Source organism: Panthera pardus, unplaced genomic scaffold (assembly GCF_024362965.1).
Source record: "Panthera pardus isolate Hobbes unplaced genomic scaffold, ASM2436296v1 HiC_scaffold_6, whole genome shotgun sequence".
NCBI classification, from domain to species: Eukaryota; Metazoa; Chordata; class Mammalia; order Carnivora; family Felidae; genus Panthera; species Panthera pardus.
The window spans coordinates 89,730,673-89,744,994 of NW_026526991.1; the positions used below are offsets into that span (position 1 = coordinate 89,730,673).

At 34.0% G+C, this 14,322-nt stretch overlaps 1 protein-coding gene across 3 annotated transcripts in view; it reads right to left on the minus strand.

Annotated features, from left to right (window-relative positions):
- The window catches only part of PIK3C2G (phosphatidylinositol-4-phosphate 3-kinase catalytic subunit type 2 gamma), a 350,214-nt gene that overhangs the window by 58,428 nt on the left and 277,464 nt on the right, over positions 1-14,322 (minus strand). For all 3 annotated transcript variants that reach the window (XM_019452113.2, XM_019452112.2, XM_053894931.1), the window contains 3 exons: positions 9,347-9,536; positions 8,734-8,855; positions 5,039-5,147 (listed from right to left, as the gene is read on the minus strand). In XM_019452113.2, the coding sequence (XP_019307658.2) occupies positions 5,039-5,147; positions 8,734-8,855; positions 9,347-9,536 (421 nt within the window). The remainder of the gene's footprint in view (positions 1-5,038; positions 5,148-8,733; positions 8,856-9,346; positions 9,537-14,322) is intronic.

Consider the following 14,322-nt stretch of genomic DNA (forward strand, 5'->3'; position numbering starts at 1 on the left):
GGGAGAGAGGAAAAAAATATTAACAATGTTGGAAGCAATAATCACAGAACTGTCCAAAACTGATGAAGGACATCAAGGAACAAATTTAAGAAGTGTTAATAAGCATGACAAATAGAAACAAAGTTGTATTTGAGCAATTAAATTAAAACTGTGAAAAACAAATATAAAAAGAAAGACATTAAAAGCAGATAAAGAATAAAGAAAAATAATTTCAAAGAAGCAACAATTATAACAATTGGATTTGAAACAGAATCAGTGGAAGCTAAAAGACAATGAACTGATAGCTTTAAAGATTTTAAAATAAAATTACTCCTATCCAAATAACATATTCAGCTAAAATATCTTCTGAGAATGAAGACAAAATAAAAACTTTTCAGACAAATGCAGATTTAGAAATTTTTCTACCAGCAAATTCATATTGAAGTAATAAATTGTGTTCTTCAGGTAGAGGGTAAACAATCCCATATATAAAGTCAGAGTTACAGAAGCAACAAAGATGAAATATGTGGGAAATATTAAACAGATATTGACTGTATAGAAAAAACCAGTGCTTATTAATTTTATGGGATACAGATATAGAGATATATTATTGGGATACAGGTACAGAGATATATTATTAGCATAGCATGTAAAACTCAAATAGGTTAAATAGACTTAATCCATAGTCTCAGGAAAAATCATAGTGAACACTTATAAATATTTTAGAAGAATGATAAAATATAATACTGTATATAAAAACTTAAGGGGTCAATTAAATCTTGATTAGGCAGGGGAATGTAGAATTTTATTTATTATTACTTACTTATTTTAAAAACTTTCAATGTTTATTTTTGAGAGAGAGAGAGAGAGAGAGCAAGCACAAGCAGCAGAGGGGCAGAGAGAGAGGGAGACACAGAAGCCGAAGCAGGCTCCAGGCTTCAGGCTGTTGGCACAGAGCCAGACATAGGGCTTGAACTCATGAACTGTGAGATCATGACCTGAGCTGAAGGCAGATGGTTAACTGACTGAGCCACTCAGGCACCCCTAGAATTTTAAATGTGTAAGTGAGGACAGGTTGAAAATAAACAAGTAACTATCTGTGAATGTAATACATAGAACAGCAAATCATAACCAAAGGAAGAAGAGGAAAGGAAATAATCATGATCAAACATAAATAAAATAGAAAAATAATATAATAAAGAGTCAATAAATCCTATGTTTCATTCTTTGCAAAGATTTGTAAAATTCATAATCCTCCAGCAAGACTGATTAGGAAATGACATATGCAAGGACTAGAAGAGTAGACATCTTTTCAGATCCTATAAATGTTAAAAAGATGGTGAGAGGATTCTCTGAATAATTTCATGCCAATAAATAAGCACAAATTCCTAGAGAACTATAACTTAGACCCAGGAAGAAATAGAAAATGTGAATTGCCCTATAACTCTTAAATAAATTGAATCTCCGTACTTATATGGCTTTCCAAATTAAAGAAATAGAACCAATTCTATACAAATTCTTCCAGCGAAAAGAAGAAAAGCAAGAAGTCTTTGCCATTGACATTATGAAGCCAACATATTCTCCATTCTAACCTGGTAAGGACATTATAAGATAGAACACCTTTGGTCTCTGTCATAAATAAAGGTGGAAAAAAATGCTAAAGAAAATGTTGTATCAAATCTAGTAATACATAAAAAGGATAATACATTATGACCATGTAGCGTGCATCCTAGGAATGCAAATTTGTTTAAAATTAGAAAATCCATCAGTGCAATTCACCACACTAATGGAATAAGGGAGAAAAATCACTTGATCATTGATCATCTCAACAGATTCAGAAAAAAAATTGATAAATTCAATATTCTTTATTGTAAAAACTTTTTCTTACAACAGGAGGAAACTTTCTTAAAGTAATAAAGGGTACCTACAAAAACTTGTGTATTTACTGGGGAACTTTAGACCTGAAGTCGGGAATAACACAAGCATGTCTGCTATCACCACCTGGAGGCCCTCGAGAGTACAAAATATCCAGAAAAATAAATATAAAATATAAATATTGGGGAAAAAACCTCTTGTTATTTGCAGACAATATGATTGTAAGTAGAATATTTAAAGATACAGATAAATTATTACAAGTAGAAGTGTAGTTAGTGAGGTTGTTGAGAAAAATATCATTATATAAAATCAGTTGTATCTGTATACTGGTAAAAAAAATAATTTAAAAAATTCTTTAAAAAGAATTTTACCAAGTAAAATAAAATATTTTAAGATAGTATTGTTAAACTACTTTCGAGAAAAAAATGTTTTAAAGATTTAAATAGGTACATGATAATGGATTGGAAAATACTAAGATGCATTTTCAACTAAAATCTCAGCTAGCTTTTGCATGGAATTGACAAGAAAGTTTTAAAATTTACATGTAAAGATGAAAGTCCAAGAAGAACCAAAATATTGTTTATTAATAAGGGTAAATTAGGAGAATTCACTCTGTTAGATTTCAAGACTTAGTATGAAACTACAGTAATTAAGCTTGTTGGCACAAGGGTAAACAAAGAGATCCCTGGCATAAAATATAGAGCCCTGAAGTAGACACATCCCTACATGGATATTTAAATCATCACAAAGGTGTCACAGCAGAGGAGCGAGAAAAGGAAAATATTTTAAATAGTGTTGGAACAATTAGAAGTCTACACGGAAAAAAAATAAGAATGACTCTTATCTCACATGATGCACTAAAATCTATTCTAGACCAATTGTAGGTTTCAACGTGAAAGGCAAAAGAGCAAAGCTTCTAGAAGATAATATATGAAATTGTCTTTATGACATTGAGGTAGCGCATGTTCTAATCGTCTGGGAAAATATCAATACATTTTACTATATTAAAAATAAGAGTTTCTGTTTATCAGAAGATATAATAAAGAGAACAAGAGGGCAAAACACAGGAGTGGAAGAAAAATCATTATGACAGATTTAATTAGCAAAGGATTTTTATCCACAGTACATGAAAAATACTATAAATTAATGATAGAATGTCGTATATTTTAATAGAAAAAGGGCAAGAGACATGAGCTGTCACTGTACCGAAGGGGACATCCAAATGACCAAACAACATATGAAGAGGTGCTCCATCTCATTCGTAGTTAGGAAAATACAAACTAATGCGCAATGAGATGCACACTCACCAAAATGGCCAAAATTAGAAAGACTGGCAATACCAAGTATACACAAGGTTGTGGAAAATGTGAACTCTTATTCATTGCAAATAGGACAGTAAATTGGTCATTGCCTATAATCCTGAAGATAAGCATATATTGAAATCCAGAAATTCTGTTCTTAGGTGAATGACCAACCCATGTAGATTAAGAGACATACAAGTAGAAGAATATTCATAGAAGCATTATTTGTAATCCTAACTTGGAAACATTCCAAATGCCTATGTAGAGAGGAATCTACAAACTGCCATATATTCATGTAAGAGAATACTATATAACAATGAAAATATATGCACCTTAGATATGGTCTATCCCTGCATTGTTGGTTTAAACGATCATTTTGCCATTGTCTCCCAGTTCTGCAGTTTGGCTGAATTCACCTAGGGTGTCTCTAGTAAACAGTCATTTGGTGACTGGAGCTGGAGTCATCATTCACTCAAAATATTGTGACATTGAAGCTAGCTGAAGGTGAGAACCTCCGCTGGGGACCAGCAGAGCTGTGTTCTCTGGACCTCTCTCTATTTGATCTATCCATATTGTTTCCCCACCTGGCTCACTCCGGGGAGCTCAATTTCTTATATGGCAGCTGAAGGTTCCCATTGTGAATATCCTGAGTGAAATTGGCAGAAGCTGCATGGCTTTTTGTAACCTAACTCTAAAGTCTTCTGTAGACGTTTCTGGATATATATTATACAATTTAAAAGGCTAAAAATTAAAAGAACATAATTCCAGCCCAGTAAGGAGGGACAGGATCTCCCAGAGTGGTGAGGAACATTGTTCTTCTTGTTTTTAGTCCCTCACTACCCTCTAAGGCTTAGCTTAGCTCTTGACAACCTGGCCCCAACCTCCTTGCTGATTTTAATCTTCCTTTCACATTTTGCACTTAGATCACAAGAATGCTGAGAACCAACTGAATTGTGCTGCACTTTTTCATGTATCTCTGTGATAGAATTATGGCCCTCCAAAGATGTTCACATTCTAATCCCTAGAACTTTTGAATACGTTACCTTACATGGCAAAAAGGGCTTTGCAGATATAATTAAATTAAGAATCTTGAAAATGGTGAGATTGTCCTGGATTATCCAGGTAGGCCCAGTGTAAACACAAGGAGACTCAGAGCAAGAGTCAGAGAAGGAGATGTGAGGACAGAATCAGTGGTCAGAATGTGCAGTTGCTTGAAAGGGCACAAGTCAAGAGATGCAGGAAATTTCTAGAAATTGAAAAGGCAAGGAAATGAATTTTTTCCTACTATCTCCAGAAAGAACCAGTCCACCAACACCTTGAGTTTAGTCCCTCAAGACCCATTTTCAGAATTCTGACCTTCTAAACTGAAAGATAATAGATTTCTGTTGTTTTAAACTCCCAAATTTGTGGTAATTTGTGACAGGAGCAATAGAATCTAATGATATCCCACCCCCCCTTTTTCCCCAATTTATGACCTTTTCTATATTGTTTGGTTTTACTTGAAACACTTCCTTACACCAACTCTTTTTAAAATCTTACCCGGTATTAAAGACCTAGCTCAGCTGCTCTCTCCTCCTTGAGACCTTCTTACCATCAGAATCAGAAATAACTCTTAATCCTCTAAAACACTAGGGCACTTACCAGCACTGATAGTCCACTAATCACATATTACTTCAAGTACTTCAAGTATATAAAGGTGCTATATACCTTACTGCTGTTCCAATTTCTGTTCAGGAATTTTATACATATTAGTCACACACTCACTTGTCGAGTGGATATAGGAGGAAAAGAAGGTTATCATAAAGTATTTAAAAATATTTCTAGTAATAATACATAAAATAGTTGATATTTATATAAAAATATAAAAGTAAGTTGTAACATACATTTGCAACTTCATATGATCCATTTAATATCTGTTCCATGTAATGATTTAGATCTCTGAATCGTTTGTGGTCTGAGTTTGTAAAAGGTACGTGCCACCAATGAGGAAACCTGTTTAAAACATAAATAAATTAAAAAAGAAGTGTATCTTTATTAGTTTGAAAACTGGTCTCTGCATCTTAGGGTTGTTAGTGAAGTTATAGCTACATCAGATGGAGGGGCCAGTGAAAACATTAAAAAAAAAACACATAGAACACATGATTAATCCTGAGAGTTTCATTAACATGATTGTGGTCACTTGTGCTATTTTAACTTTCATTAATATTAATGCTAATTTAATTTAATTTAACCTATTAAACTAATATATATGTTCCTTCTTGCTGTATTCATGGAAGACCACACATTTTGTCTTTTAAATACATGTGGAGGCTTAATAAATACTTTCTGAAGTTAATGATTCATTATTTTTCACAAAGGTCAGATTGTATTGCTTCTTCTGGGTTCATTAGAGATATTTCCGCATTAACTAAATTAAACATTTTACCAAGTGACATATGTTTCCATCTGGTCTTAGTCTTTTGGAACACTGTATCATTTTCCTCAAGAGTCTGACTTGCAGAATTTCCTCTGCACTCTCTGAAGATTCCTCTTGATGGGTTAGATGTGATTAAGACCAATTACTGAGTGGAATGAACTGTTAATGGATAGCATTTGGTGACATATTTTTCTGGCTAAGTACATTTTCTTAGGAACTACCTAGCAGCTTTCTCTGACTTCAGTCTTGCTGCTTCCTCCTTCATACTTCTGCTTCTTTGGTACAGGTATTTCCCTGGGGTAAGGGTATGAGGGATAGAGAAGGGCTGGCAGCAGACACAGAAGTAGGTGACAACTACGGGCCAACCCATTCACTGTTTCCTGTTGTAAATGTTAAGGAAGTCCAGAATTACGTTTGTGTATTTAAATAATTGACATTTTATTTTTCAAAAGGTTTCCTGCAATTCTAAGGCTTAAAGTATTAAAAATTTTCACCCGGATTTAATTATCACAATAATTTGTACCATATACAATTAGTTCAAAACATAGAAACACATTTGATTAACAGATGGATTGGGCAGGTTTTAAATATTAATTTGGGGGCTCCTGGGTGGCTCTGTCAGTTGAGCGTCCGACTTTGGCTCAGGTCATGATCTCATAGCTCTTGAGTTTGAGCCCCGCGTCGGGCTCTGTGCTGACAGCTCAGAGCCTGGAGCCTGCTTTGGATTCTGTGTCTCCCTCTCTCTCTGCGTCTAACCCACTCTCATTCTGTCTCTGTCTCTCTCAAAAATAAACATTAAAAAAATTATTTTGTATATCTGTAGATGAATTTTCCTTATTGTTAGAGTAATTTGGAGTTCACTATCAATTCTGTTCCCTTGTTGATGTTTTTTTCAGAGGTAGGTACTAAAAAATCTTGTATATAATTAAGTATGAGAGAATGTAAGAGTTTAGCCATAGTAATGTCATTCAATTGTCTGAAATGCTTTTCAGTTACATGTCAAATATAATATAGCAATCATTTTGTGAAAATGAGTTTTTATCTTTTATGTGACAGCACCATCATGTCCCCCGCCATTTTGTTCATGCCAAAGAGTAGGAAACATCTGACTGACAAACAGATTTGATATCTGGGTATTAGAATAATTCCTTTTTTCCCCCAGTACCAACACCAATGTCTTGACTTGCCTTTTATTTGATTCTCAGAGATTTTTTACTCTCTGGGACAATGTACCAAAATAAGTTCTAGATGGTTGGGAGAAGAACAATGTTGAAAGTAGAAGAGGGAAAGGAAATCAACCGTTTAATTTTTAAGCAGGTTAATTTAAAGACCTTTAATTGTATGGAAGATTCCAATGCCTGTGTATTCTTGGGAGATACAAAGAGCCTGCTTTGAAGACCCCTGTCATATACTATGAATAATGTGAATTTTATTCTTCATGACTCTAACTTTCTGATCATACTCTCCAGATCAGGTTAACATAATTCTTGTAGGGCTTCTCTTAGTAAATTTGGGAGTCCGAGGAAATCTTGATTTCATCCTTCATTTATATGTATCACTGGAAGCTTTGGTTCCTTTGGAACTATCTGCATACAAATATTGTCAAGGGCATACACGAACTATATGCTCCCCACCTCCAACCCCCCTCCCCCCCTCCCACACACACACACATACACACTGCTTGAACGGTCTTAAAATCTTTTTAAATACCATTGTAAGGCAGTTGAACAAGGCATAATCTTAGAACTAAAGCTGAAAAATCAAGAAGAGACATATGGAGAGAGATTATTAACATTTTTAAGGTTTTACAAGTTATGTTAAGTGTAGTGGACAGATAAAAGTGTAGAACAGAGAAGTTCTTGAAACCAAAAAAGGGCAGCCATTGAGCAATAAAATTTTAAATCATTAATTGGTAGAGTACAATGACAGTCCCTGATGTTGAATTCAATATTTGCAGTCAAACTTTGAATTTTTTTTTTGCCAGCACCTCCTTTTCTGTTATTTTATCAGATGGTTTTCAGTAATTCTTAAAGCTGGTGTTGCTTTTAAGTTTCCACAATGACACTCCTTTCCTCTCAGTCTCTTGAACATACTCTTACTCTAATTTGTTGACTTCCTGATATTTAAAGCATCTGTATTTCAAAATTTCTGTAGCATCTGCAAGTAGTGAACTATTCACTCTTCAATATTGCACCATATCTCTCCATTCATTGATAACTTTGCTTAGATTTGTATTTTGGAAGGTGACTAAATCCTGAAAGCCTAGTAAAAAGCCTAGTACTTCATCCACATGTACAAAGTATGTCAGGTCAGATATGGACATTCACATTATTAAGGGACCATTTCCTTAACAAAAATTCCTAAGTGTAGATAAAATAACGTTTGATTTACCTAAGTGCCAATATAATTTCTGGCAAGTTCCTTTTTAAAGTCAAGATACACCTTTCGTATACACTGAAATCTATGACCTAAATTTGGCAAGTTCTAAGTGATGAATTTTAGAAGGTTTATTTGAACAGAAGTTGTTTGCAGTTATATTCTTAATTTGTTTATACTTAAATATTTAAAAAATGATAACATGAACAAAAGCAATGGTTTTCAAGATTGTTTGAAAAGAAACATAATGACAAATTAGATTTAGACGATCCAAGTCAAAGTTAATCATTAACAACAAAAGTGAGTTGGTATTAGTAAATTTTACTTCTATGCTAAATGATATTAATGAATCTTTTTCTGGTATGGAAAATAAATGTATCAGGGCTTTTAACTGCAATTATTTGTTGAAAGAGTAGATATATCCAACTTAGTTCTGCATTTTCAATGTCAATTTTATTTTTATAGAAAAACCCAAAAAGATTAAATTTAAAAACAGGCAAATAAAACAATTTTCCTGGTAACTGATGAAAAATGAAATAACTCCTGAATTTTTCTGTCTACAAAATCAATGGCTAAAGGCAAACAGAGAAATTGCAAACCTTGTTCTGTTTTATGAGACAAAAGATTCTTTACTCTGGGAGTCATACAGACTCTGCTGGGATAGGTTCAATGGCATTGGAGTCAGAATGCTGTGTTGTTCACAAATAGAAAATCCCATAACCATAATTTTTCCTTATGTTCAAGGACAAGAACTGCAGACAAAACACAGGGGAGGAAGTGCCTTACTCTGGGAGAGTCAATGATGCAAACTGCTTCTGAAGTTGGCTGTGAAGTTTTGAAAACTGGTCAAATGATTTTTCTGTCAGGCTCATTTCATTGTTACCATGTATCACCTGGATTAGATACAGCTGCAGAAAATAGACAAAAATCAAAAGGTGGCATTATCAACCTGTGATACATTTTAAAATATGGTTTCATGTAAACTAAACAAAGCAAGAACTTTTCCACAAAATGTCATCGCACGAACAAAAGGATGCAATTTGTAAAGGCAGAATTACCTATAAACACAGTATATAAAGATATCGTAATCTTATGTGCTGGGAACAGACTGCCTAATTTCTGCTCTTCTTTTCATGCAGACACTTTAATTAGCTCTTGATTTATGGTCTACTACAGGCAGGAACTGTTCTCTTTGATGGTTCTCTACTAATAGCTCTGGTTGTTATGATTTCTCCTTAGAACATCCTCCTTAATGGCACTTCTGCTCAAACCGTAACTGCTTTTTCATTTGCATAGTAAAAAAAATATCATGATATAAGGAAGGATGTGTAGCATAGTGAAGGGAAGTCTGAGATGAGGTCAACAGATATTTAAGTCAAATGACAGACTTGAGACTTACATTACTGGTTTTCTTACTGAACCTTAAAATTGTCGCTCTTTGAATTGACCTGGTTGCACTCAGCATACAGGATTCCTGGGAAGGAGTCTGTGAAGCAGATTTGGCAGGACTTGTGGCTGTCATTTGTGCAAGTGTATGGATCAAGTTATTTAACTTAACAGGGAAGCACTCCAGACTTTCCTTTATTTTCCTAGAGAAATGAAAAAGAAAAGATAGTGGGTAACATTTCCCTGAGTTGACTCATTTCACTTAAGATTTGTTTTCTTGTGTTTGTTAGACGTGGAGGATAGTCAAGAGCCATGTCTGTTTATTTGGAGCCCAACTATTAAATGTTATTTTTAAAAACCCCAAGTCACAGCTTATGTTGTTAGCGAATATGTGTTGTTAGCAAACACAAAACTGTAATTGCAATTTTGACTTATTTTAGGTTTGTTTTCTAATTTTAGGAATGATTTATTTAAAACTTAATTTTAGTTTATAATTATTTAAAATATTTAAATAATTCAGAAGTTAAAACTACAAAACAATGTATATTCCAAGAAGCTGAGCATTTATCTCTGTACTCTCTATGCTATTCTTTCTCTCCCCCATATTTAAACTTTCAAAAAATTATAGTTTAACTTTTATTGTTTATTTTATTTATATATATATTTGTGTTCTTCTTTCAACTGTATTACAAAAAAGTTGCAGTTTATATACTATATTTAATATACATTATATGAAATATTTTTCACTCTGGTTTTTTTTTCTGGTGGGTTGTTTTTGATGTGTCACTGTTTTTCAAGTCTTTTTTTTTTTTTGTATTTGAGGTTTGCAATTGTGTTCTAATGATACAATAAATATCTGCATATAACATTTTTATTCCCTCTGTACCCTCCTCTCCAGTATCTAATTTGCAGTGTTGTCCTTTTTATCCTAGTTTTTTTTTTTTTAATAATGGTTTCAGGAGTAGAATTTAGTGATTCATCACTTATAACACCCAGTGCTCATCCTGCCAAGTGCCCTTCTCAGTGCCCATCGTCCATTTAGCCCTTCCCCCCACCCAACATCCCCCCAGCAACCCTCAGTTTGTTCTCTGTATTGCCTCCCTCTCTGTATTTTATTTTTCCTTCCCTTCTCCTATGTTCATCTGTTGTCTTTTTTAAGTTCCACATGTGAGTGAAATCGTATATTTGTCTTTCTCTGACTTATTTCACTTAGCATAAAACATTCCAGGTCCATCCACATTGTTGCAAATGGCAAGATTTCATTCTTTTTGATCACAAAGTAAGTAGTATTCCATTGTATATATATACACCACATCTAATCTTTATCCATTCATCAGTTGATGGACATTTGGACTCTTTTCATAATTTGGCTATTGTTGATAATGCTACTATAAACATTGGGGTGCACGTGCCATTGGAATCAGCACTTTTGTATCCTTTAGAAAAATGCAATTTATCCAATTGTATTTATTGCAATTGCTGGGTCATAGGGTAGTTCTATTTTTAATTTTTTGAGGAACCTCCATTCTGTTCTCCAGAGTGGCTGCATCAGTTGGCATTCCCACCAGCAGTGATTTGTATTTCCTTATATTTTGATTTGTGTTTCCCTGATGATGAGTGATGCTGAGCATCTTTTCATGTGTCTGTTAGCCATCTGTATGTCTTCTTTGGAAAAATGTGTATTCAAATTTTCTGTTCATAACTGGATTATTTGTTTTTGGGTGTTGAGTTTGATAAGTTCTTTATAGATTTTGGATACTAACCTTTTATCGGATATATCATTTGCAAATATCTTCTCCCATTCCATCAGTTGCCTTTTAGTTTTCCTGACTGTTTCCTTCACTGTGCAGAAGCTTTTTATCTTGATGAAGTCCCAATAGTTCATTTTTGCTTTTGTTTCCCTTGCCTCTGCAGACATGTCTAGTAAGAATTTGCTGTGGCTGAGGTCAGAGAGGTTGTTACCTATTTTCTCCTCTAGGATTTTGATGGCTTCTGGTCTTATATGTAGGTCTTTCACCCATTTAAGTTTATTTTTGTGTATGGTGTAAGAAAGTGGTCCAGCTTCATTCTTCTGCATGTTGCTGTCCAGTTTTCCCAGCACCATTTGCTGAAGAGACTGTTTTTTCCTATTGCATTTTCTTTCCTGCTTTGTGGAAGATTAGTTGGCCATGCATTTCTGTTATCCTAGTTAATACTATAAGGCAAGCAGTATGTATACTCTGCTCTTCATATGTATTTCATATACCACTTCCATTTTCTTATAGAGCTATTCTACCTATGTGTAGCATACATACCACACAGTTTCTCTTCTAACTACCATTAAATCTTAAACTATCTAGTAGGCATTATGTCTGCATCTCTGTCATTGTGACTACCTGAAGTTCATTCTCTACCTGAAATTCCTCAGAAAGTGCTCAAAGAAAAAAGTTTTTGAGTTTTAGATGTTCACAACAGTTTGTGGCCTGATTTGTAAGTCAGTTTGGCCTAATACATCATCTTTGGCTCACATTTTTTTTTTGAGTGCCAGAAAAACATTATTCCATTTTCCCCTGGAATAAAGAATTAGTACGCAGAGCTCTGATGACATACTGAACTTCTTTCTCTTATAAATAATAAATATTTGTTTCTTTTTGCCTAGACGCCTCAAGGAAGTTTATTTTCCTTCAAAGTCCAATAGTTTTTCTAAAATATGTTTCAGGTTGGTTACTCTGGGTAATTTTTCCAAATATTCAATGTATCCTTACAATATGTAATTTCAAGACTTTTGACCTCAGAAAATGTAATTTATGATACTGATATTTATTAAAATGCTAAATAATTTAGTATTTATACCATTTTAATATATTATTTGGGTTTTACTTTTTAGGGACTTTTAATATATATATATGTATGTATATATATATATATATGTTGGATTTTCATTGCCTTTCTTAATTTTTTAATTTTAAAAGTCCTCCTTTTTTCATCTGTTTTTTCTAGAGGCATCTGTTGTGTTGTGTTTAATCTGCATTCTTTCTGGTTTGCTTTTAAAACTATGTTTTCTTTTCCCAGAAATGAGCTCACAACTGTATTGTCAATTAATCTTCAACAAAGCATGAAAGAATATCCAACGGGAAAAAGGACAGTCACTTCAACAAATGGTGTTGGGAAAACTGGGCAGCAAAATGCAAAAGAATTAAGCTGGCCTGCTTTCTTATAGCATACACAAAAATAAGTTCAAAATGGATCAAAGACCTAAATGTGAGACCTGAAACCATCAAAATCCTGGAAGAAAACAGGGGAAAATTTCTTTGACATCAGCTGTAGCAACTTCTTTGTAGATATGTCTTCTAAGGCAAGGGAAACAAAAGCAAAAATAAACTATTGGGAGTAAATCAAAATAGAAAGCTTCTGCACAGTGAAGGAAACAATCAATAAAACTAAAAGGCAACCTATGGAATGGGAGAAGATATTTGTAATTGACATATCTGATAAAGGGTTAGTATCCAAAATCTATAATGAACTTATCAAACTCAACACCCAAAATATGAATAATCCAATTAATAAATGAACAGAAGAGGGGCGCCTGGTGGCTCAGTTAGTTAAGCCTCTGACTCTTGATTTCGGCTCAGATCATGACTGTGAGGTCATGATCTCACAGTCATGATGTCATGATAGGTATTGAGCCTTGTGTGGAGCTCTGCATTGGGCATGGAGTCCGCTTGGGATTCTCTCTCTCCCTCTTCCTTTGCACCTCCCCTGTTCATGCTCTCTCTTAAAAAAATAAAAAAGATAAAAACAGATTCTCTTTCTCTCTCTGCCACTCCCCTCCTCACTCACATGTATGTGCCCTCTCTCTCTTTCTCTCTCTCATAGACACACAAAATGAACAGAAGACATGAATGACATTTTTCCAAGGAAGGCATACAGATGGCCAATAGCCATGTGAAAACATGTTCATCATCACTCATCATCAGGGAAATGCAAATCAAAACTAAATGAGATATTAACTCACACTCGTTGGAATGGCTAAAATCAGCATCACAAGAAATAACAAGTATTGGTGAGGATGTGGAGAAAGGGGAACCCTCTTGCTCTGTTGGTGGGAATGCAAACTGGTGCAGTCCCTATGGAAAACAGTATGGAGTTTCCTCAAAAAGTTAAAAATAGAAGTACCCTGTGATCCAGGAATTGCATTATTTACCCAAAGAATACAAAAACACTAATTCAAAGGGATATACGCACCTCTATGTTTATAGCAGCATTATCTACAATAGCCAAATTATGGAAACAGATCATGTGTCCACTGACTAATGAATGGATAAAGAAGATGTGGGATACACACACACACACACACACACACACACACACACACACAGTGGAATATTACTCAGCTATAAAAAGAATAAAATTTTGTTAATTACAGGAATGTAGATGGATCTAGAGAGTGTTATGCTAAGTAAAGTAAGTCAGTCAGAGAAAGACAAATACCATATGATTTCACTCACATGTGGAATTCAAGAAACAAAACAAATGAGTAAAGGGTAAAAATAGAGAGGCAAGCCAAAAAACAGACTCTTAACTGTAGAGAACAATCTAATGGTGACTAGAAAGGAGGTGGGTGGGGTAATCTGTTAAAAAGTTGATAGAGATTAAGTTAGTGCACTTGTCAAGATGAGCACTGGGTGGTGTATGGAAGTGTTGATCCATGATCCACTATATTTTACACCTGAAACTAATATTACACTGTTAACTAGTGGGAATTTAAATAAAAACTTAAAAAGAAAAGCAATCTAAAAAGTTGTGTTTTATTTTTAATTCTTTCTTGGGTTCAGTCACCTCATTACTGAGTTTTTTAAATTGTGATATATATTGTTCCTTTATGTCTTTATCATTTTCTTAATTTCTTTTAGCTCTATTTGAAATATAAGGATTCAGTTTAATCCTTTGGTGGGAATATCTTTCTGGCATACTTTATTGTAGGGATTTTGTTTACATCTTCTTTTTCTT